The sequence below is a fragment of the Phyllopteryx taeniolatus genome, chromosome 13 (assembly GCF_024500385.1).
Source record: "Phyllopteryx taeniolatus isolate TA_2022b chromosome 13, UOR_Ptae_1.2, whole genome shotgun sequence".
NCBI lineage: Eukaryota > Metazoa > Chordata > Actinopteri > Syngnathiformes > Syngnathidae > Phyllopteryx > Phyllopteryx taeniolatus.
The window spans coordinates 21796091-21821585 of record NC_084514.1 but is presented as its reverse complement, the minus strand read 5'-3'; the positions used below and the strand labels follow the sequence as shown (position 1 = coordinate 21821585).

The 25495-nt window shown below is 43.1% G+C and overlaps 2 protein-coding genes across 2 annotated transcripts; both read right to left on the bottom strand.

Moving 5' to 3' along the window:
* Positions 1-836: 836 nt before the first annotated feature.
* Positions 837-5460, bottom strand: LOC133488155 (thrombomodulin). Its single transcript, XM_061795703.1, has 2 exons — positions 4533-5460; positions 837-2690 (listed from the first exon to the last, which is right to left on the bottom strand). Exons 1-2 carry the CDS (start codon positions 5397-5399, stop codon positions 2667-2669), a joined length of 891 nt encoding a protein of 296 aa, XP_061651687.1. The 5' UTR covers positions 5400-5460; the 3' UTR covers positions 837-2666.
* On the bottom strand, positions 5332-9008 carry LOC133488154 (complement component C1q receptor). Its single transcript, XM_061795702.1, has 2 exons — positions 7212-9008; positions 5332-5466 (listed from the first exon to the last, which is right to left on the bottom strand). The coding sequence occupies exon 1, from the start codon at positions 8901-8903 to the stop codon at positions 7236-7238; it is 1668 nt and encodes a 555-aa protein (XP_061651686.1). The 5' UTR covers positions 8904-9008; the 3' UTR covers positions 5332-5466; positions 7212-7235.
* Between the last annotated feature and the right edge of the window lie 16487 nt (positions 9009-25495).

Here is a 25495-nt window from a genome sequence, read left to right as displayed (position 1 = left end):
ACCAGTACCAACATGTTCTTAGACATAATCAACAGTTAAAACTCCATATATGGCAGAAAATGGGAAAATAGGTTGTCAACATCATCAACGAGGCATTTCATTCTTAGCCCGAACAGTTCTCTCTATTCTCTTCCACTCTACCGTGGCTTTTTACTGTAATTAAACAGCATGAACAAAATTTTTATTTGAATAGTTGTAAAAAAATATATATAAATTGTGGAATAGAACAGTTACTCTATTTTCCATCCATCCACCCATTTTCTATACCGCTTATTTTCACTAGGGTCGCGGGGTGCTGAAGCCTATCCCAGCTGTCTTCGGGCGAGAGGCGGGGTACACCCTGATCGGGTGGCCAGCCAATCGCAGGGGACATAGAAACAAACAACCATTCGCACTCACATTCACACCTACGGGCAATTTAGAGTCTCCAATTCATGCATGTTTTTGGGATGTGGGAGGAAACCGGAGTGCCCGAAGAAAACCCACACAGGCACGGGGAGAACATGCAAACCCCACACAGGCGGGGCCGGGGATTGAACCCGGGTCCTCAGAACTCTGAGGCTGACGCTCTAACCAGTCGTCCACCGTGCCACCTCTTTTTGCACAATTGTAAAAAAAATAAAAATAAAAAATAATTCAAATTTGTACCGCCATTACCAGAAAACTACCAAGCCTTTATTGCTCAGTGACTGTTTTTCTCAATGTCTTTATGTCTCAAAAGTATTCTCTGTCAATTGACTGTCTGTTGTCGTACTAGAGCGGCTCCAACTACCGGAGACAAATGCCTTGTGTGTTTTTTGGACATACTTGGCAAATAAAGATGATTCTGATTCTGATTAAATGAAACAACATTTTTAATGACTAGCTATAAATTACAACAGTATCTAACAGCACCTTTTTAATAATTGTCATACCTCGCAGGCAAATTAACAGTCAATGCTCTTTAACATGACAAAAAATTTAATTTGACAGTACGATAGTATGTAATTTGACACCAAAGTGAATTTCCAAAACAATTTTAGAATTGGAACATTTCCTCCAAGCACTTCCCAGTAATCTCGCTCGGATAGGAAAGGAAAGGAAATGAAACATCCCAAGCAAAAAGGAGAATCAATTAGTTCCACTCGGTAAACATTTGTGTGGTGTCATACTGTCACGATCATTGTTTGTGTGGACTTTGCGTTAGTTTTGTTTCACGTTACGTACATCTTGTTTTCTTGTGTCCCATGTTCCCTCGTTTGGTTGTCTCACCACCTGTTGTTGTCAGCCCTCTTCCTTGTGTCAACCAATCAGCTCCCACCAGCCACGCGTGTCCTGTCTAGGTGTGTCTCATTGTCTTGTCAATGTGTTCTCATTTAGTTATCTGCTTTCTTAGAGTCTGAGTCGGTTTATTGTTGTTGCTGTCATCTTACGTCACATCATGTTTCCCAGTAGTTTATAGTGGTGAATGTTTTCTTTTCCCCGGCTTTCTGTACTTTGAACCTTGTTTTTTGACTTTTCCCCTCATTCTGTTCAAGTGCCCGCTGCAGCTACGGCGTTGTCACTCAACGAGCAGTAAATGCTAGCATACAGCTAATTTGGATAAGGATTCAGTATTCTTTCTCATCTCTACGATAATCTGCTTGATATATTTTTCCGTGATTTGCACAAACATCACCGTTGGCGTGGTTGAATTGTGGCGTACTGCATGCGGAATATGGCTCATATTTTTGGTTTTGAATTTTATGAACTGCAAATGCCTCTTTGCTGTGCTATATTTATTCCTGACTACTATGTATTTGTACAATGTATGCTGTGTTTTTGTTCATTCTCAGCTCTTAATAGTTATTTTTATCATATTTTGTGCCACATTCTCTAATTTAAATTCACAATTAATTAAAAATGATTAACATGATTATGATATGTCTTCGGTTTCTGCGTGTTTCGCAAGATTTCCAATGATACCAACTTTTTGAAAATGGGATAAAGATGAAGAAATTAATCTATGTTTTGGAGACATCTCTCTCTCTTTTTTTTAATCTCGTGTGTGCATTGGCTCACCTTTTACAGAAAAAGAGGGGCGCGGTTATGCAGATTGCGTATTATCTTTCGTATACACTCAAATTGTGTACAGTGTAAGAAGATTTGGATGCATTTATTAGTGAATGAGGCCCAATGGTTCCCATCTTAAGTAATGACAGTCTTACATCACTCACTAGTCTGTAATAACAATGTGTCTCCCACTCTGAAGACAATAGTGACATTTCAAATTGATTTAACAGAAATGTAGCAGCTTTAATACTTTGGAGCAGAAGCAGTGTTCCCACAGACCTACTACAAGAGTGTATAATGCATACATTCCCAATCATAGTAAATTAATAAAATGACAATTTACTTTCAAAATCTCCTCAAATGAAATATTTTTACCACTAAACATACAACACAAATACTGTACTGATTACATCTGTCAATGTGGTAGCATGGTGAAATTGTGGTTACATGTGTGCTTCAAATTTAAGAGTTCTGTGTTTGAAACATCTTTTTGTGGAGCTTACTGGTTTCCTTCCATATTCCAAAAACATGCTTTTAATTTAATTGAAGGTGTAAATGTAGTGTGAATGTTCTATTGTCGATATGTTTGACCTGCTGTCGACCAGTCCAGGGTTTACCCAAGTTCTCGCCTAAAGTCAGCTGGGATAGGCTGCAGTTACCTGCGGAGGACAAAAAGTATTGAAAATGGATTGTTGGATAACTGTTAGTACTCGGCCCAACATCAGCTCATTTGCATGAGAAAAGAGAGAGCAGCAACATGCAAACTCCACATACAGACGTTCCGATGGAGAGTCAAACCCGAATTTCCTGACTATGAGGCTAACGTGCTAACCACTATTTCAATGCGCTTATACAGTATTGTCATGATTATTATCAAGGCAGCACAGTGGACGAATGAGTGTCTCACAGTTTTAAATCTGGGCGCCAGCCTTTCTGTGTGGAGTTTGCATGTTCTATCCGTGGTTGCGTGAGTTTTCCCTGGGACTCCGGCTTCCTCCCACATTCCAAAAACATGCATGTTCCTGTAAGTTCAATGAATGAATGTGCGAATGTGAGTGTGAGTGTTTGTTTGTCTTTATGTGCCCTGCAATTGGTTGACGATCAGTCCAGGGTGTTGGGATAGTTTCCAGCTCACCCATGACTCTAATGAGGATAAGCAGTATAGAAAATGGATGAATAATAATAATAATAATAATTATTATTATTGTTGTTGTTAGTAGTAGTAGTAGTACAAGTACTAATAATAGTAGTAGTAGTAATGTAACTATAATGGTATAGTATGGTATGGTATCATGGTGTAAAACATTTTGAAAATGTTACTGGAGTTAAAAAAAGTACTGAAATGTTTAATATTGTAAAAATGTAATACAATTAAAATGTGTGCATGTTACAGTATGCACTGGAAAACCAAATATTTGAAGCATATAGTTTGGTTTGCTAAATAATGATACTCCAGTCACTAAGTGAATAAAAACAAACAAGTTATATATATATATATATATATATATATATATATATATATATATATATATATATATATATATTTGATGATATATGTATTCAACACTAAGGGCTTTATTTTCGTACAGACAGCGCATCTGCGGTGGGGCACAAATGTCGCCGTTTCCTGATTTTCGTGCAGGCGCAAGGCTTTTTGGCAAATTTGGCAAACAAGTCAATGCCAAGCTGAGCGTTCCGGTGCAGGAGAGGGAGTGTCCTTGGAATTGTGCCTGGTGGAGTGACAATTTGGTGGCAGAAAGTGGATCCAAGTTTAAGCCTGCTCAGACCATGTCTAAGTTCTGGCAAAAGGCAATTTTTGTGAATTTGATCGGGGCGCAGGCAGACAGATCCTGAGCTCCATAGACATATTTAACTCACTAGCTGTTATCACCAGCTCGTTTCATATACTCGCTCACACTGTCTGTTGCCACACAGGCCAGAGGTGACAATGTTCGACTCACGCACGGAGAGCTGCGATTACACATCACCCTCTTCCACACACAGATGTCTCAGTTGAGACTGTCAGTTAATTGCAGCACATTTAAAGGGAATGAAATCAGCCACTTTGATTGGAGGCAAATGAAGTTGGGTGTAACCACACCCACAGTGGCGCAGCCCCCCCCCCAGTATCAGATTCGCCGGCCTGCATTGGCCTACAAAATTACCAACACCGGTCTAACCCACCAATGGCGTAAATCAGGCGCAGCGCAACTGTGCGCCAGATTTACGCCATCCACGAAAATAAGGCCCTAAGTATTTTCCACTGGGGCACTCGACCTTTGGTTGGCATTTTGCTCTCTGTGCTTCTGGCGCCTGATCACATAAAATCTTCCAACACAAATAATCACAACCACAGCCAAAGCAGATAAAATCCACAGCCAAATAAATGTGCCTGCGGAAAGAGAGGAACCTTTCATAGTGTCATTGTCAGGCTTGGCATAACCTCTGACAGAGGGAGTGGTTATGACAAAATGTTCATTGACCGCTTTTACACATTTCACCTCATGTCTTAGTACATAACCTTCTTGACAGGCGCAGACAAAACTTCCAAATGTGTTTTTACACTCTTGATCACATTCGCCCATCAAGCACTCATTTATGTCGTCGCAGAATTTGTCATTTATGATGAAGCCTTCAGGACAGAAGCAAGCACTGTTTGTGTTTCTCTCACAGTTGGCGGGGCATCTCTCCTTTGCACAGTGGAGTTTGCACCTCCTAGGATCCTTGCTGTCCGGTGCATATCCTGTGAAACAAGAGCATTTGAAGCCGTCTTTTACGGGAGTGCACTTTTGCTCACATGGACTATCTGAGCATCCCTTCAAACTCCGAAAAAATGTTACATCCGATAATTCTTGTGCCCGGCATGCATCTTTGTGGAAGGTTCTGCACAGGAATCCGTCAATTTTATCTGAGCATGACCACTCTCTGAGCTTTTGCTCATTTGAAAGTGAGACACAGCTAGGAGAACAGACTCTAATGTCATCTTTCCAGGCGATGTAAGAGGGAACAAAGTCTCTGTGCCCTTTGCCGGAGGTCCACTCATAGCCTCTCATATGAACTGAGAGGTTGCTGCAGGCATGAGTTGGTAAATAGAGTCCAAGCCAGAAGTTTCCATCTAGTTCTTGTTTCACGATATCAAGCAATCTCTTATCTTCTGCTGACTGAAGTGTCATCAGCTCTCCTCTCCTGGCTTGACATCTTTCTTCAGCTGTTGTAAAATCCAGTTTGTCTTGGCTGATAACCAAGCAGTCGCTCCCAATGCAGAAAGGCCGACAGGTGCCAGCATGCCCCATACTAAAGCATGTGTTGATAGAGGACATAGAAAGTAGAGACAATGTCATCAGCACCTGAAGATTCAAGCAGGCCATGTTGCTGTGCTGTAGTTCATCTTCAAATGTCGGCTGGCTCACGGCAAACTCGGAGCTCTGCAGGCTACTGCGGAAGGAAAGTTAAGGCAGGAAGGAAATGAGATAAAGACTTAACAACTGTGTTTTTCCAATGTGAAGCACAGGGGCCATGACACATATATGTTCAGAAAAAAAGGTTGTCCTTGAGTTATTTTACTCAAAATGTCAAGCCAAATCAGATATACTACTACTAATACTACTAACATACAGTATAATGCATTAATAATGTGTGGTGTTTGCCAGTTCTCCCTGTGTTTGCTTGGGGTTTTCTTTGAGTGGCCTTCTTTGTCTTCCTCCCACATTCCAAAAACATGCTTGGTAGGTTGAATACGCTAAATTGACCATAGGTGTTAATGTGAGTATGTTGTTTGTTTATACAGTATGTGCCATGTGACTGACTCTGGCACATCCGTAGAATTTTGTTCATAGAAAATGGATGGTTGGATATATTGTTATTATCATTATCATAGTGGAGCTGATTAATTTGAGGACATGGTCATATATATATATATATATATATATATATATATAACATTTTCCAATACACACAGCCATCTTTTAACAGAACATCATTAAAGGCTATTATTCAACACATACAAGACAATTTACGACTTATAGGGTAGCCTCATGTCAACAAAGCCGTCCACAAGCTAATCGGTCGCGGGCGCCGTGCACGCCAAACCGAGCAAGCATCATTGATTCTTGTTATTGTTCACCATCAGAAAATGATCAAGTCACTGTGACCTGACTTTGTGATTTACACTTTAAGCAATCAAGGCAGGGGTGTCAAACTCATTTTTGTCTCGGGCCGCATTGTAGTTATGATTTCCCTCAGAGGGCCGTTAGAACAGTGAAATGTTTAATCACCAAATCATGTTATTACCATTACACAACAAATTGAGGGATAAATAGTTTTGAAATCAGAAGACAAGGACAATAGTTTGTTCAAGTATTGTTTAAGTTACTGAAGGGTTTGGTAACATAAAAATGCAATATCTCAACATTATTGTTTATTATTATGACAATTTGGAATTTGCGTACAGATTTTAGCAAAAATCACAGAAGTTGACGAGCATGATTTGCTTTCGCGGGCCACTTAAAATGATGTGGTGGGCCGCATCTGGCCCCCGGGTCTTGAGTTTGACACCTATGAATTAATACTTAATAATGATGCTTACATAAACAAATGAGCGGTATTACTCTGATATAAGAAAGCATAAACCCTGCAACAATCCTCATTGGTTAGTATTCGGGGCTTTGTTGCAAGGCAGGATGAACAAAAAACAATTGGTCTTTGGTTGTGCGCACCGGGGGCCTCTGCATTGAAATTCCCAGGCTGAATTTTGGGCCCATTATGATTCAAACAAACAATAATACCAAGTGTTCGGTAAGTTTCAGCCTTTGTATGGCTGTGGACGCACGCATTTCTTGAAGGGAAAATGTATTTTCGCGAAACTCTAGATGTGATTTATCGTTCTCAAATTTGTAGTGGAACTGTGTGAGGCTTCAGGCTATGTCCCTGTCACATTTTCTTGCTAATAAATCATATGTATAGTCATCTGCAGGCATCTGTTGCACAATTCATCAATAAATCTCAATAAATGAGAATATTATATTACATTGTGCGTGTGTGTGTTTGTGGGTGTGTGTGAGTGTTCAGTTCGAGCACAACGGGACAAGAAAGTAAGAGCGATAAGGGGGCATAGATTTTTGTGTTTACAGATGAAAGAGAAGAAAGTTATATAAATATGCTTTAATATAAATTATACACACGGTGAGGCAATCCTCTTTATCAAGTCATAGGTCGTCAGTCAAGATGGATTCGTAGAGTTTTTCTAAGCGTGGATCGAAACCAGAGGAAACCCAACAATAACTGTCCGTTGCACTTTTCTTTGCTTCCTTTCTCAATCGGCGACATCGCACAATGGCGATCGTTAATGTCACAGTGACTAAAAGCAGCAAAGGAATCACTGAGCCGAGTACACAGATCAGCACCCTGGAGTTTGCCACCTTGGCACTTGTAAACAAGGACGCATTGCTTGGAGTGAGCGGGATGGGCATATCCGCGGGTGTGGATGTTGTCTCGGCCTCCGCTGTTGCCATGGATACAATCTCAATGACGTTTCCTGGTGTTTCCTGGCCCACTGACTCATTTACTGTTGCATCCGTCACATCTGAAGTGCAATTTGTTCCAGTGCCATGTACATGAAAGTCCCCTGGGCATACACAGTTGAAGCTTCCTTCAGTATTGACACATTTGAAGGGACAACGCACAGTAGCACATTCATTGACATCCACGCACGAATAACCGTCCTCTGATAAAGTAAAGCCTTTTTTACAGTAGCAAGTGAACGAGCCGACGGTGTTGAAACAGCCTTGTGTACATTTGGAATGCACACACTCGTCCAGATCATGACAGTCACCGCGGCTCATTCTGAAGCCGTCCCGGCATGCACACGTGTAACTGCCTGGTGTGTTAATACACACGTGGGCGCTGCATGCGTGTGACCTTTGGCACTCATCAATGTCAGAACAGTTGTGCTGGTTTGCTTCCAATTCAAACCCACTGGGACACATGCAGATATGTCCCGACTCTCCCACGACGCACTCATACTCACAGGCGTCCACGCTGCACACGTCTTGTATCTTACAAGAGAGTCCGTTGTCCTCAAGAGCATAACCTTGGTTACAGATGCATTTTACCTGATCTGAGTCCTGCTGGCAGATATGTTCGCATCCACCATTGTTGTGAGCGCATTTTCCATTTTCTGTTTGGCAAAATGGACCAGGTACAGTCCACTGATATTTGTCCTCCCTCTGGATGCACACAGAAAGGTGTGACTGCTGATCGGTGCATGTGACTTCAGCATATGTTCCAAGTGGCAAGGATTTCATCTCACTTTCTAGTGGCGACTCAGAGAAAGGAGGAGTGTACAAAATGTATCCAGAGCCCAACAGATGCAGAGCATTGCACATTCCTTTAAAGTAAAACTTACACACAGAAAACGACGGACCTTTGCAAGCTCCGGACGTCCATTTCAGCTGATCCTCTACGGGGGAATTGTAACCAACCCATACGCATCGCTCTGTGCATGTGTCCACGGGCTCTTTATTCCAGTTGGAGTAGGGGGAATCTGCCTCCCCAGACACCCACTTGAAGCCTCTTAAGGGCTTGTCAGCCAACACACAGTCCCCTCTGTGGAGCTTTAATCCAATCCAAAATTTTTGGCTCTTGTCCTTCTGGATCGGCAAGAGGAGAGAGTGCAGTATATCTTCTTCTTCTTTATCTCTTACTGTCATCAGGTAACCTCCATTGTGGAAGCAGCTCTGATTGGCCTTGTCAAAGGTCACCTTCTCCATATAGACAGTGAAGCAGGCATTCAAGGTGCACATTGTTTCATGTTGAACGCCATTAAATCCTCCAAAACCGGTGATGAGAAGCAGTATTAGAAAGATCCGTGGCATAGTTGCGCTTAACAACAATTTCACTGATACCGCTTGAGAGTTTTCTCATGAAATGTGAGCAACATGTGGTTGCCGGTTTGTAGCAAAGCGGTGTGGCTCTGAAAGTAATGATTATGCCGCTGTATCCTGTTTGGGACAACTAAAGGCGGAAACAATGTTTAGGAGCAGTTAAGGGCTCTTTCTTTCTCCTCTGCTGAGCAGTTCCGTTCTGAGCTGGAAAACAATGGTGGACTCTGTTGTGTTTTGACTGGTTCTCCAGATGTCTCCGGCCCCTGTAGACTTGAAGTTTTTAAGCTGACTCCCTTAATTGTACTGCGCTACAATACATGAACACGCAGGGGTCACTTGACCCCGTAGGTGCTCTGACATGACAATTGGAAAGCGGGGATGAGTGCAAGGAGAGGGGAAAAAAAACGTGACCTTTGAAATTCTTCTGCCAGTCCACAGGAATTATGGTCTCATGTTATCTTCATAGCTACCTCACTTTTTTTGTTCAAATAACATGACAACTAAAAAACACATTTTAATCTTTTATTTTTTTTGTTTAAATGCCAAAGGAAAGAAACATGGAGGTACCACTTAACAACAAGCGTACCTGTTTGGAGGGATTATAAATTGGTGAATTAGTCAATCATTGCTTTCTTCCCACTTTCAAAACTTTTAGTAATGTAGATTGCCAAACAAGTAGCCAGAACATATTTGTACTGCTTTGCACTGTTGCAGCCCACATAAGGGACACCGCCAGGGATGTGGTGTTCCTGTGGGAAAAAAAATCTTACTTTGGGACCACCACTTCAATATCGGTCATGAGTCCTTAGAATTGTCATCAACTTTCTCCCCTTTACGGCACCATTGGTCTATATATATATATATATATATATATATATATTTATAAAGGTACAAGGAGAGTAGAATTGTAACAAGTTAACAACATATTCTCTTCACTGAGTGTATTGTTAACACTGGGTGGTCTGAACGCTCTGAATCAGAACTGTTCCTGTGGTTTTTTTTTTCAAACTCAGCGGTTTGCCAACAACAATGGCAGGAATTCCAGTGAGAGACACGCCTACCACCAAAGCCAGGTCAGTGAAAAGAGAGAAACATTCTTCATGCTTTTTATCCTATGTTTCTTTTAATTGTATTTTTATTTGTTTCCCTCAAATGTTTATCAGCTGTTTTTTTTTCTTTGTTTTTAAATGCTTTAAATCACGTAAAGCACATTGAGTTACCTTGTGTATGAAATGCGCTCTATAAATATATTTGCTTTGCTTTGCTATGTTTCTGTAAATGGGCATTCGCTTGTACACTGCTTTTCTCCCTCAAAGTACTCAAAGCGCTTGATCGCATATCCAGATCGCAGTGTTCTATACTTAATTTTTACAGAATACTTTGGCATGGGGCGAGCTAGATTTGCTGATGTCCATTGAATGGTCTAAGAGATTTGCGACTTCCATGTAATATAGGGAATCGAATGTGCAACTGCTTCACATTGGCAGTCTCCCTCAGTGTGTCCTTTTAATTTTGGCTCTAAATAATTCAGAGAAGAAATAATTGTTCACTGCGTATGTTTCCACAAAAGGAAGCACCTGTTTGAAATGCCGACGTAGACAAGCAAAAACAGCTGTAAGACCATGCTGATGTGTATGATTTGATTCATTAATGAAATGATTTGTGTCTTTGCAACAATTTTCACAGCTTGTGTAAAAATAAATAAATAAATAAATAAAAAAGTGCCCCGTTTTATTGATCAGAGACCTCTGGAATGGAAGTTTCAGTTTGGATGGAAAAGGAAAAGAAAGCAATGTATAAGCTACATCAAAAATAAAACATGTTAAAACAACATACGTATGCGTGTAAAAATGTTAAAACATACAGTACATATGGAAAGAAAATATGCAGTATGTGTTTGAAAATGTAGCGGTAGATTCATCCATCCATCCATTTTCCACACCGCTTATCCTTTGTAGGGTCAGAAGTGTGCTGGAGCCTATCCCGGCTGACTTCGGGTACACCCTGAACTGGTCGCCAGCCAATGGCAAGGCACATATAAACAAACAACTATTCACACACAAATTCACACCTATGGGCAATTTAAAGTCTTCAATTAACTTACCATGCATGTTTGGGGGGGATGTGGGAGGAAACCGGAGTACCTAGAGAAAATCAGACGTGCTAAGCAGTCATCCACCGTGCCGCCATGCGGTACGCACAGTATATGAAAATCTGTTTTAGACTGTGACATGATGATGAATGAAATTCATGTACGATAAGTGATGGGTGTGGGTTAGTGCAACAACAATAACTCAAGTGAACGAGATCACTTTTGTGAGTGATCAGAGTCCATAAGCATGAGCCGAGTTCACCACCACTACTGTCGCATTAGATTTGTAACAGTATTCCTCATTCAGAGGTTGTTATAGGGACATAATATGAATATGAGTTAATTCTGTAGAAACAGTATGTTGTGTAAAGATGTGTTTCCACAGGATGGAGGAAATAATGTTTTTTAAAAAAACACCTGTGAATTTAACTGTATTCGGAATAAATTGAATAATTAGGCTCGTGCTTGTTTACATGAACAAGGTAACATTAGTAGCTGTAATACAAGTCAAATATTGTAAGTAAAATATTGTCAGTAAAATAAAATAATTCTAAAGTTGATATGATAGCTGGGATGGGCGGGCTCCAGCACGCCCGCGACCCTAAGTAAGTCAATGTGGCACGCTACATGAGCATTTGATGTGGTAGCCAGATGAGGTGGCTCTGGCATCTGGTTGGATGCCTCCTGGATGCCTCCATTGTGAGGTGTTCTGGGCCTCTCGTAGCACACATTCCTAGCTACATGAAATGAAGAAATGAAACTTGAAAAGAATTGCCAGTATCCTGGTACAGTCTGCAGTATTAACCTTCAAAAAGTATATTGTGTTGCCTCTCCTTGGCATAACCAGAAACGTGATGTTAGTATCATTCGATGAAATGTTATGACATTCGGATGTTTCTTTTGTCATCCTACCAGAATGTGTATGTTTTCCAGCAAAAAAACAAACAAAAAACATCTCAATTGCAGATGCACAGTATGCTCTATTGGGGGTACTCTACTTACAATCATGTTATCCCTTATCAGGTGTTCTAAATTACATAAACCTGGTTTGCATTTTCATGAGTGTGGGCTTTGGACTCACTTTGTTGCCACTTTTTCATTGTGTAACCACTGACATTATGGCTTTCAAATTCTGGCAATCGTGGAAAGAAGGCTAAAACATGAATCATGGAGATGAATAAAATTCTATGATTGATTTCATATATAAATATGGGAACTGGGATGTGCAATAATGTACTGTTATATTAAAAACGGAACATTGAAGGAATTTTTGAATAAATCTTGGCGGCACGGTGAGCGACTGGTTGCGCGTGCCTGCGTGGGTTTTCTCCGGGCACTCCGGTTTGCTCCCACATCCCAAAAACATGCGTGGTAGGTTAATTGAAGACTCTCTGTAAGTGTGAATGTGTGTGCGAATGTTTGTTTGTTTGAATGTGCTGGCGACCAGTTCGGGGTGTACCCTGCCTCTCGCCCGAAGATAGCTGGGATGGGCTCCAGCTCGCCCGTGACCCTTGTGATGATAAAGCGGTACAGACAATGGATGGATGGATGGATGAATTAATCTTAATTCAAACATAACAGGCATGAAAATGACTGTACATGAATTGTGTTTGCTGTTCTTTACTCTGAGTTGAGCGTTCATTCAAACGTTGTAAATGATATCTGGTGCGGCTGCATATCAAGTTTAATTTCCAGTTTTTGATTATGCTGCCATAAATCTTGCTTGCAGCTTGGTTTCTTGGGTTTATGATGGTTGACCTCATACTGAACTGAACTGTCACTTGCATATACAGCACAACACCAGTCCACCTTGCCAGTCAGTTGGCCACTCCAGGAAGATACAAAGAGCCTTATCCTGTAATTGTCTGAACCTCTCTGCTCATAACTGCTGATTCACCCGCACTCTGTTGTTGGATTGACTATATTTTTGGTAGTGATTATAATATTATCACACTTTGGAATATTGATTAATTGCGACTGATAACGGGTGCCAAATATACCACACATAATACGACATTTTGCTTCGAGATGGTATTTTAAACTTGTTGTGTTTCGATCAAAAGCGAGTTCAGCGGCGCACTACTGTATATGCAAACGCCATTGTGTGCGTACGATGCCACATTTTCTGAAGCACCGTAGATGGTAGAGGGCTGAGAGGCCAGAGCCCATGCTCCTAGATTGAGCATGCAAATTAACATGGTATTACATGTTATTATTTACATTACATTTACATAAATAGTATCAAAAACATTCAAACAGAGGCCCCATTTAATTGCACATTTCCCCCCCCCCCCAAAAAAACATAGCTTTTTTGGTGGCAGGAGCAAAGAGGGATCGGTGGAACTGCAGCCATGTGCAATTGGAAGATTCACACATACCAAATACCAACAATGGGTGTCACATACACTACAAATTTTTAGGATGAACCTAAAATGTACGATAACCTTTACAGGTGAACTTATTTCCAACTTTTCTCAACTTTTGAATGCACATGTCCAACTATTCAATGTTTCAGTTCATTTTGCACAACTTGCTGTGCTCTTACATGCAGCTGAACGGGTATTTGACCCATGAATTGGCCAATAAATTTCATGGTTCAATTAGAATGGGTATTTTAACAGTTGTTGTTCACATTGCGAGATCATGTGACCGTGATACCTAACAATTAATCACATGACATGAATGAATTGAATTATTTTTTTAATAAGGGATGTAGGCGGTCAAGTCCACTTTGTTCCCATGTGGTGCAGTAAAGGGGTATTTTAGTCATCTCAAAATCGGGATTGGCGTCTGCCTCAGAGTTATGAGGTCCGGGGTTCAATCCCCGGCCCCGCCTGTGTGGAGTTTGCATGTTCTCCCCGTGCCTGCGTTAGTTTTCTCCGGGTACTCCGGTTTCTTCCCACAGCCCAAAAACATGCATGGTAGGTTAATTGACAGCTCTAAATTCCCCGTAGGTGTGAATGTGAGTGCGAATGGTTGTTTGTTTGTATGTGCCCTGCGATTGGCTGGCAACCAGTTCAGGGTGTAGCCCGCCTCCTGCCCGATGATAGCTGGGATAGGCTCCAGCATGCCCGCGACCCGAGTGAGGAGAAGCAGCTCAGAAAATGGATGGATGGATGGGTTAGGAATGATATGGTGCTGACTCAGATTGTGTGGTTTCTAGACTTTTACACCAAGCTGATAAAGTGGCTGCAATAATCGGATTCTTCAAACAATTGTGGCGTTGGAGACGTGTGCTGATAAATGGGAGGTCTGAAAGTTTGGTGCTCTTGCAGTCTATAGGTTCTTGTTCCAGCCACGATTGTTGTTCAACATTGGGATCTAACCATTTAATGAGGTACTGTACTTGGCTAGCTAAGTAACAGTGTTTGAACTCCGGTGAGTCAAGTCCCTCTTCTGTTTTACTTTTCTGAAAGGTAGATAGGCTAATTCTATTTTTCTTATTTTTACAGATTTTTTTTTAAATGGGAGAGTCTAGCATTTGGAACCACTTCATCGTGGGTTTGAATGGGATTATTGAAGATAAATAGTTAATTTGAGGTAATGTTTTCATTTTTACGCCCTAGAAATGAGATAGGAAGGCTGTTCCAAAGTTTTAAGTCGACACAATTTGTTAATGGGGTGTCTAAAGACTCTTTATTTTCTGAAATTAAATTTAGGGGTTTACGTTATTGATAAAAGTTTCAATGTCGTTTTTATTCATCTTATTGTGAGATGAATACAAGCTACTCTAGTAGTTGTAGAATTCATCATTAATATCCTGTGGCGATTGAGTAAATGTAACATTTGAATCTTGAATCATTGCAACGCTTCAAATGGGATGTGTCTCGAGAGGGAAGTGACTACGAAGCTTACAGCAGGGGAGTCCACTATTTCCTCCGAGGGCCGTGCAGCAAAACTGTGTCATATGTGTGTGTGTTCCGGGTTTTGTCTTCCCCCCCTGTTTCACACACACCTGCTCATGTGAGCATCTTCATCACCTGTGCCTCATTCACCCTAATTACCCCTTGTATATAACCTCGTGTCTCATTTCCTCTCGTTGCCAGTTCGTTGTACCTTGTCGTCGCGTTCCAGCATTCCTTGTTTCCACGTCATAGATTCACAGTAAGACCTGACCCTGTTCCGATTATCGACCTTGTCTCTTTGCCTCATGTTTTTGGATACTGTTGCCTCTCTTGGATTGCCTGCCTGTGTACCGACCTATGCCCGTCTATTAAACCTCTCTTTTTGGAAACTGTCAATTTGTTTTGGAGTCGTGCATTTTTGGGTCCTATCCTCTGTTCTGTTCATGACAGAACGAACTGGCCAGAACATGGACCCAGCAGACTCAGACCCGGTGCGCAAAGCCCTTCAAGCGCAGGGTCAACGCCTCGCGAAGCAGGATGAGCAGATTGCCGCCCTCCACCTTCATCTAGAGGGACTGTCAAGGAATCAGGACAATATGATGAGACAGGTGGCCTCGCAGTTTGAACTTCTTTTGAAATTTTTTCAAGAGAAGGAACCAGTGGGCACCACACCCAGTACTGCCACGGTATTTCCGGGTGAAGTAGTCACCATGCAGCCACCTGCCACCTCCGCTGCTGTCTGCCCACAGCTCTCTCGACCGGAGAGGTTCTCTGGAGAATCTGGGAACATTAAGCCGTTCATCACGCAGTGCGAACTCCACTTTGAACTGCAGGCAGCCGCCTTCCCCACCGAGCGGGCAAAGATCGCATTCGTCATTTCCCACCTGACTGGTCGTGTGGAGGCGTGGGCTACTGCTGAATGGAGCCGCAATTCCGCCGCGTGTCATTCATGGGCTTTTTTTGTCAAGACTATGGAGCAAATTTTTCAATTTTCCACTCCTGATCGTGAGGCAGCTCGCTCCCTTGTCACCTTACAACAAGGCAAGCGCAGGGTGTCAGATTACGCGATTGAGTTTCGCATTCTAGCAGCTGAGACTCATTGGAATAATCGGGCGCTACTCGATGCCTTTTTTCAAGGACTATCCCCCGCCGTCAAGGATCATTTAGTCCCGCTAGACCTGCCACCCGACTTGGACACTCTCATCGCTCTCGCCCTCAAGATCGACAGAAGGCTTTTGGATCGCGAGCTGGATGGAGATCGGCGGAGGGATGCTTCACCGCGCACTTGGAGGACGAGCCTCGGTGACAAGCCAAACCAAGGCAGATTCCCTGCTGCCAGTCTCAATCCACTGGCTAGCGTCACCACGGATGAGCCCATGCAACGGGGCAGGTTCCGTCTCTCCTCTGAGGAACGTCAACGCCGGCTGAGGGAAGGGCGGTGCTTCTACTGCGGTCAGTTGGGTCATTCCGTGAGCAACTGTCACGTCAAAGTTGCCGGTGCCGGTAGCCAGGGCACGGGAGAGGTGAGTCTGAATTTCATTAAGGAAGACCCTACACGGGTTCTTCCTAAAGTGACACTATGCTCTCCTGATTTATCTCAAGTGCCCACCTGTTATCAGGATATTAAAGATGTTTTTTCCAAGTCCAAGGCCAAATCCCTTCCACCCCACAGACCTTATGACTGTGCTATTGACTTGCTGCCTGGAACCACACCCCCACGAGGGAGATTGTTCTCTCTTTCAGGGCCGGAACACAAGGCCATGAAGGAATACGTAGAAGAATCACTGGCAGCCGGGATCATTCGCCCATCTTCATCCCCTGCGGGAGCAGGATTTTTCTTCGTGGACAAGAAAGACAAGACCCTGCGACCCTGTATCGATTACCGGGGTCTCAATGAGATCACGGTAAAAAACAGGTACCCTCTTCCTCTCATCTCCACCGCCTTTGAGTTCCTGGAGGGAGCCAAGATTTTCACAAAACTGGACTTAAGAAATGCATATCATCTAGTCAGGATAAGGGAGGGGGATGAATGGAAAACAGCATTTAACACACCAACGGGACATTATGAATATTTGGTAATGCCTTTTGGGCTTACTAACGCTCCAGCTGTTTCCCAGAACCTTGTCAACGATGTCCTGCGCGACATGTTGAATGTTTATGTTTTTGTTTATTTAGATGATATTCTGATATTCTCCCCGGATGAGGAGACTCACATTTTTCATGTCCGCTCTGTTTTGCAGCAGTTACTGCAGAATCAACTCTATGTCAAGGCTGAGAAATGTGAGTTCCACCAGGCGTCCGTTTCTTTTCTGGGTTTCGTCCTGGCTCAAGGTGAAGTCAAGATGGACCCTTGCAAAGTCGATGCCGTTATTAATTGGCCTACTCCCACGTCACGCAAAGATGTACAAAGGTTCTTAGGGTTTGCAAACCTCTACAGGAAATTCATCAGGAATTTCAGTTCTATAGCCTCTCCTTTGCATGATCTTACCTCGCCACACAAACCTTTTGTATGGAACCCGCTTTGTCATGCAGCTTTTCAAAAACTTAAGTCGAGCTTTACCTCCGCTCCCATCCTTACTTTGCCAGATCTCAAACAGCAGTTTGTGGTAGAAGTCGATGCGTCTGATGCCGGAATAGGAGCAGTGCTCTCCCAGAAGTCTCTCAAGGATGAGAAGTTACATCCTTGTGCGTTTCTCTCCAAAAAATTGACCCCAGCTGAAAAAAATTATGACATTGGCGACCGTGAACTGTTGGCAGTCAAGGTGGCTTTGATGGAGTGGAGGCACTGGCTAGAGGGGGCACATACTCCGTTTTTAGTATGGACAGATCACAAGAACCTTGAATATATTAAAACTGCCAAAAGATTAAATGCGAGGCAGGCTAGATGGGCTCTTTTCTTCTCTAGATTTAATTTTACGTTATCATACCGACCGGGTTCTAAAAATGGTAAGCCAGATGCTTTGTCACGCATTTTCTCCGAGGAGAGCTCTTTGTCCGACCCTAAGACTATTTTGCCTAAGTCATGCTTCATTTCCGCTTTTATTTGGGACATTGAGACTGCGGTTGAAGGGGCTCTGAAAGACACTCCTAGCCCTGAAGATTGCCCCGAGAACAGGCTTTATGTGGTTCCGACCTTAAGGGGAAAAGTCATCCACTGGGCTCACACGAACCGAACGGTATGTCACCCAGGCATTTCCAAGACGCTATCAGTGGTCGAACAGCGCTTTTGGTGGCCTAATGTTAGGAGGGATGTTAGCGATTACGTCAATGCTTGCCAGGTATGTGCTGCTAACAAGGCCTCTCATCAACGTCCTTCTGGGGAGTTGCGACCCCTGCCAATACCACAACGTCCTTGGTCAGACATTTCCGTAGACTTTGTTACAGGATTACGGGCCTCTAAAGGCAATACCACCATTCTTACAGTTGTTGACAGGTTCTCTAAGATGGCGCACTTCATTGCACTTCCAAAACTCCCCTCAGCTAAAGACACTGCCGAGCTAATGATTAATCAGGTTTTTAAGTTCCATGGTTTCCCCAAGAATGTGGTGTCTGATAGGGGTCCCCAATTCATTTCGCAATTTTGGAAGGAGTTTTGTAAACTCATAGGTGCTACCGTCAGTCTGTCATCCGGGTTTCATCCTGAAACCAACGGCCAAACCGAGAGGCTGAACCAGGACCTGGAGACGGGGCTTCGATGTCTCGCTTCACAGGAGCCGCGATCCTGGTCTCAGAAACTGGTTTGGGTCGAATTCTCCCACAATTCCCTCCCCTCTGCATCCACTGGTCTATCGCCTTTTCACGTTGTGCATGGTTACCAACCATCTCTGTTTCCTGCCATAGCCCCAGAATCCACAGTTCCAGCGGCATTAACCTTGGTGAGACGCCGTAGGAGGACCTGGGAGCGAGCCCGCCAGATGCTGCTGCGCCAGGGACGGTCCTACAAAGCCGCTGCTGACCGTCGGAGGACACCGGCCCCGAACTACAAAGTGGGTCAGCGAGTTTGGCTTTCGACCAAACATATTCCACTCCGGGTGGAGTCCAAGAAGCTCGCTCCCAGGTTCGTTGGGCCCTTCCCCATCACAAAAATAATCAACCCTGTCACCGTGAAGCTGAGGCTCCCAAGGTCTATGCGGGTCCACCCTACTTTTCACGTCAGCCTACTCAAGCCAGCCCGGGAGTCCCCTCTGGTCCCGCCTTCCAGGCCCCCTCCTCCCCCCCGGTTTGTGGATGGGGGCCCTGTCTTCTCTGTGAAGCGGCTGTTGTCATCTCGTCGGAGGGGCAGGGGGTTTCAATATCTGGTGGACTGGGAGGGCTATGGGCCTGAGGAGCGTTCCTGGGTACCGTCTGCGTTTATCGTGGATGATTCGCTCACTCGGGACTTCCACGTTGCGCATCCAGGGGCCCCAGGGCCGTCTGGGGCCGGCCGTTAAGGGGGGGGGTACTGTCATATGTGTGTGTGTTCCGGGTTTTGTCTTCCCCCCCTGTTTCACACACACCTGCTCATGTGAGCATCTTCATCACCTGTGCCTCATTCACCCTAATTACCCCTTGTATATAACCTCGTGTCTCATTTCCTCTCGTTGCCAGTTGTTTGTACCTTGTCGTCGCGTTCCAGCATTCCTTGTTTCCACGTCATAGATTCACAGTAAGACCTGACCCTGTTCCGATTATCGACCTTGTCTCTTTGCCTCATGTTTTTGGATACTGATTGCCTGCCTGTGTACCGACCTATGCCCGTCTATTAAACCTCTCTTTTTGGAAACTGTCAATTTGTTTTGGAGTCGTGCATTTTTGGGTCCTATCCTCTGTTCCGTTCATGACAAACTGAAGAAGGCAAGGACCACTATATGTCATTCTTCGACTTTATTAAACATACTAACACCAATCCATCAATCATCTATTATATATTTTTTGAGAAACTGATACATCACAGCTTTCTGTTATAGATGAGGTAAATAGTTTGGGATTTTTCATCTATTTGGGGTGGCCCGCAGCTCTTTACTTGAGGATCACAATTGATCATTCATGTGATATGTTCACAAATCAGATTTTGACACAGCATAAAGTGGAGGAAAAAAATTTTGTTTCTTAAAAAGGAGGCATTATAAAGAGATTATTATTATTTTTGTTTTTACTATTTTAGTTTCTAAATAGTTTCTTTGAATGTCTAGTAAAGCTCTATATAAAACCATTTAATTAGTTTTTTTATTTGTAGTAGTAATAGTATTAGTAGTAGTCATAGTAGTTGTCAAGTCCATTCCGCCCATGGAGAATGTGTCACGTACATGGTTAGGGCGAAGGCGAGGAACGCAAGGCAAGAACATGGTGGACCCAATTGCAGGGAAGCAGGGAGGCAAGGCAGGAGTGCGGGAATCTCAAAATAATAATATTTAATCACAATGATCAAAACAAAGGAAAACAAAGATCATGAAAAAGTATAAATGCTAAATTAACAAAGTCCAAAATCTAAACACAAAGTAACAAAGAAACACTTGAGTGAACCCAAAACAAGAAACAAGACATGACTGGTGAAATACCTGAGCGACAATGACATGGCAAGACATGTGACAACGACAATGAACCGACAAGAACTGAAAGAAACCAGGGAACTAAATACAAACAAATTGACGAGACAACGAGGAACACCGGGACAAGACACGAGTGGCTGGAGAGAGCTGATTGGTCGACACAAAGTAGACGAGAACAGGTGGACACAACAACCTAATGAGCACACGACAAACATGGAACAAAACTAAACACAACCCAAACCAAAACACAGACCATGACAGAATGTGGGTGTGGCGATCCCCTCCCTCCCTCCCTCACACACACGCACACACATGCACACACACACGCACACACAGACACACACACACACATTTTTAACAACCATACCCAATAGCGTTGCTGCCCGTGTAAAATGAGATTTCTTATAAATGAATAATTGACGGCGGGCTGAAAACAGGACCCATGCAGTAGTTTGGACACCCCTGTCTTAGAGTGTCACAGATTGTCATCAGCAGGCTTCAACAGAGATCCAGAGAGACTGGAAGAGTCACAGAAGGCATAGAAGTGGATGTAAAAAAAACAAAAAACAAAAACAAACACCTGTTGTGAATTTGGCCCTTCAGCCTCTTGCTCGAGAACAAGTTACGCATGACAACGTATTCTCACACCGCTGTGCAAACTAATTTATTGCGTGCCGTTCGTAAACTCGAAACATTATATGCTGGGAGAGTCGTAAGGACCCCTTATACCATATTCACTCGCCTGACTTCTGACTTTGAGTCATGTATGAAGGTTCGAGGCGTCTATTATCTAGAGTCTCAAAATTGACCATTGAGTCCCCAGATCTTCTTTGTGGCAGACAGTGAGTGATACCGATCGTGAAATGACCCTTTCAGCACGTGACGGTGGATAGTTTGTGTACACTTGTACTTGACTAATCCACAATACCGGATCAAGATTAACAAGGAGGATTCTACAAAAACTGGAGAAAATAATACAGTGGTATACCTTATACAAAAGGCTGACAAAAGAAACAGTCGCTTTGCTTACATCAGTTTTCTCCATGTACTCCGGTTTCCTTCCATATGTCACAAACATGCACGGCACACCACATACTGTGTGATGCAGTCAACCCCGATTAGACTGTACCATCTTAAAAAAAAAAAAGACATTTGGTGACTCACACCTGCACATTGAGGTATTGGCTATATGAACGCCCTGAACAGCGAGCCTGTGTAGGTGTTTGATGCTGCACATATAGTACAGTATAGTAGACTTTATGATACTTTATCATTTATTAAACTATAAAAAGTTAGAGTAACACTTAAGGAATAAGCAGGTTGCCACAGCAAGAGTATGTGGGTGAGAATAAAAGTGAGAGTGTGGATATTTTAAAAGAGGCTTGCTCGCTACCATTCATTTCAATATACCCAACACGTTATTTTCCGGTCGCGTACATTTTGTCCACAAGTTCAGTTTTTCATCAACAGGTACATTATAAAGTGCAAATATAGTTAAGTACTTTTGTAAAACACAATGTATGTACATTTATATACTGTATTTGTCTGGCTTGGGGGCGGCCAAGTGGCCATTCTGTGTCTCACTCACTTAAAACGTAGTAAGGTAGTTTTAGTGTGAGTGAAAGCTTAAGTTCATACTTATTGGCTAGTTGCTACATCGTGGAACTGTGATTAAAATTTTGAATCACCACAAAACCAGTGACCGACTGTTCTGCTCCTCATGAAAACAGTTGCACACTGCTCGAGGACTCGAAGACTCTAAATTGTCCTTAGGTGTGAATGTGAGTGTATATGGTTGTTTGTCTATACTGTATGTGTCCTGCGATTGTTTGGTGACCAGTCCAGGGTGTACCCTACCTCTCGCCCAAAGTCAGGCTACAGATCTCAAAAAGGTCCCAAGGTATGACAAGGTATGACAAAAAGGTCCCAAGGTATGACAAGGTATGCAAAACATTGTCTCACAAAAACAATAATTCCGGCTTTTAAGTCCATGTCATCATAGTGTATTTCGTGTATTCTGTGAAACATTAAAAATGAGAGTAATTACTGCCCCAACCCAGGCTATGTATGAACCGTGGGCATCTTGGTGTGTAGTTAGTCTCTCATCCTGTGTTTAAGTGTGGGGCGAGTGACATGACTGAGAGGGGACCTAGAAAATAATAATTAAGATTTACAGCATTGACGCGAAGTCACCCAAAGTGTCACATGTAGTCACTGTCTCTGTTAACATTCACGTAACAAAACAACCAGCTGTGGCAGACGCCCAAATTACTCAAGCGACAAAAGTTGTAGTTGCCAAATCTGCGGCAGAGCACAACAACTAGCGTATCTTGATTTTTGTGCAAGCGCAAGGCTCGCTGCGGGTGTTTGCCAGTTTGGCAGATCGGTCTGTGCCAAGCTGGGTGTACTGCCGCAGCGTGGGTGTGTCCTTAGACATGCGCCCGACGCGAAGTGACAATTTGGTGGCTGAAAGTCGGTCCAAACTGCCGCCTGTTAGGACCAGGTCTAAGTCCGGCGCAGTAGGTGGACTACCGGTCTAGAGCAGTGACGTGCGGTGAGGTTCATGATTGGTGAGGCACTGACGTCAGTCATGTGACGCCTGGAGCTCTGTGAAGCTCAACTCAACACTGGCACATGCTGGTTGTGGCACCGTACATACCAGACTCAACTGTGCACTTTTAGTGGCTTTTCTGGTCGATAAGAAAGACTAAATGTCACACACTTTCATTAAATATATTAGACAGTCTTTGAAACATCAGTAAGTGCAGTACATGTGTGATAAAACATATATTATTGGCGGTGTAATGAGGAAACACCAATGTCTCTTGTGTGAAGCCACGGACCAATCACAGCCTGCCTGAATGGATGTGTGCGTGGTCTCTTGACGCATCATGGGAGCGATGACTCAACGTGACTCGTAACTGCGCTTCCTATGCATTTGAACAGGAAATATGAAAATTCTGCTATTTTAATGATCAAATCATTGAAATTATTGGGTTGAAAAAGAAAATCAATGTAAAGCATGGACCATAGAACTAAAATGGAACAATTTAACATAATCATAAGGTTTTTTTTTACTATTCAAATGCAGTGGAAAGGAAAGACCACCAGGGGGCAGTGCGGCTCTGCCTCACTTGCCTGCCTGAGCGCACGTCACTGGTCGAGAGCGAGTTTGGTGAATTTGACAGGCAGTCAGATTGTGAGCTCCCCGTACATGGATGTCAGGCGTAATCCATTCAGAAATATAAGAACAGCAGGCATCAAACCCTCTGAATCATTGCAGAAAACGAGTCATTGAATTTATCCATCCAGCCATCCATTTTGTTTACCACTTATCGTCACTCGGGTCGCGGGGTGCTGGAGCCTACTACACCCTAAACTTGTCGCCAGCCAATTGCAGGGCACATAGAAACAAACGGAGTCTTCACTCAACCTACCATGCATGTTTTTGGGATGTGGGAGGAAACCGGAGTCTCTGGAGAAAACCCACCCAGGCACGGGGGAGAACATGCAAACTCCACACAGGCGGGGCCGGGATTTGAACCCCGGTCCCCAGAACTTTACATCTTCCATTCGTGGAGGTCTGCATGCAGTTCTGTATATGTACTTCGTGCACTCACGACCTCACGATTCGAAGTTTCTTCTTCCACCTTGACAAAAACTGTCAGCGCACTTCTAGAGCTTCACATCTAAAGGAAATGAGAAGAGCCGCTTTGATTTGACAGGGTTGAAGTCTGTGCAGTCACCAAAATAGAGCCCTAAAAGTTACATACACTTTAGGCCCGGTAAACACACAAAAACAATAGGGCTATTTTTGTGCCAATTTTTCCCCTTCCCGACCTAGCATGTCAAACACCAGACAATCTTAAGTCTTATAAAATGATTCTACAGGATTATACTTAAGTCTAATGTGTGTTAAGAGTGGATTTATCCCAATTTTAGAGTCTGAAACAGGTCGGGCTTGACAATCTTAAATAATAAATGTGTTCAATATTTACAACCCGAAGTCTTCGTGTGTGGGGGAAAGTCGACATCTTCTCGAGTAATGGCACCGTGAATTGTGACGCGGAACGGAATCTAGCCAATCAAGACACGCCCTAACTCAGCAAAAAGAAAAGTCCGTAAGTAAAAACAAACATCTTACCCGATGTTGTTGTTTTGTATGAAAGCGGGTTCCCAGACGGCAAGAGGTATTTTCCAAAGCAAGTATTTTTTGGAGGACATCGCCATTTTACAAGGCTCCCCAGCTCCAGTAATCTTCCGGAATATTCGGGAAAAATCGACTCATATCCGAAAGTGTTCCTTCTTCGGGTTTGTGAAACCACATGTGAACGGTGTAACAGAATCTTTGTGTGCGTGTGGTGTTGTGTGTTGAGAGTATCAGAGCACACCGCACACAATACAACCAAAAATGTTCATTGCCAGATTTTTTTATCTTCATGTGTGGGGTCTGTCACAGATAAATAATCTTTTAAGATTTGAAGAATCTTGATGTGTGCACCAGGCCTTAGTTGGCTTAGCAACCACTATTCTCAGTCAATCTAAATGTGGTAGTAATGATAATGACTGATAATTACTAATATGAAATTATATTAATAAAAGCCGACATATGCAAGCTAACATAACCTTTGGTATAAATAAAACTAGGTTTTGACAAATTTCTGAAATTGTTTGAATAATTTTATAGCAAGCATATACAAGGTAAACAGAACTGATTCCAGACCGTTACCCGCTGTCATGCAGCTACTTTGAAACATACTCTCCAAGGTATGTCAGAAAAGCTCCAGGACTTGTGTCACAAAACATATAATTTCAAACCCAAGCTATGACTTTGCCTCTTCAATGTGGGCCAGATAATCAAACAGCACGTCTACAAAGACATCCTACAGCGCTTGCTTCTTTCAGTTCGCGAAAAGACACAAGGTTTGCGGCAGGACAACTCATGGCTGGTAGACCAGAGTGGCTGCTCACAATGCCCGGAGCATCCGATCATTCCTGGCCTAGAAGAACGTTTCTGTGCTGGAGTAAACTCCCTGCTCACCCAACCTGATTTTTTTTCTCTTTCCAAAGCTCAAAGGGGTCTTCAAGAGGACCCGTTTTGAAGACGGGGATGACGGA

Coding starts and splice junctions, on each gene's coding strand:
- LOC133488154 (XM_061795702.1), bottom strand. CDS start 8,903: ATGCCACGGATCTTTCTAATACTGCTTCTCATCACCGGTTTTGGAGGA.
- LOC133488155 (XM_061795703.1), bottom strand. CDS start 5,399: ATGGCCTGCTTGAATCTTCAGGTGCTGATGACATTGTCTCTACTTTCT. Junction 2,691..4,532: donor GTTATGTACTAAGACATGAG/GTGAAATGTGTA, acceptor TGTCCTCCGCAG/GTAACTGCAGCCTATCCCAG.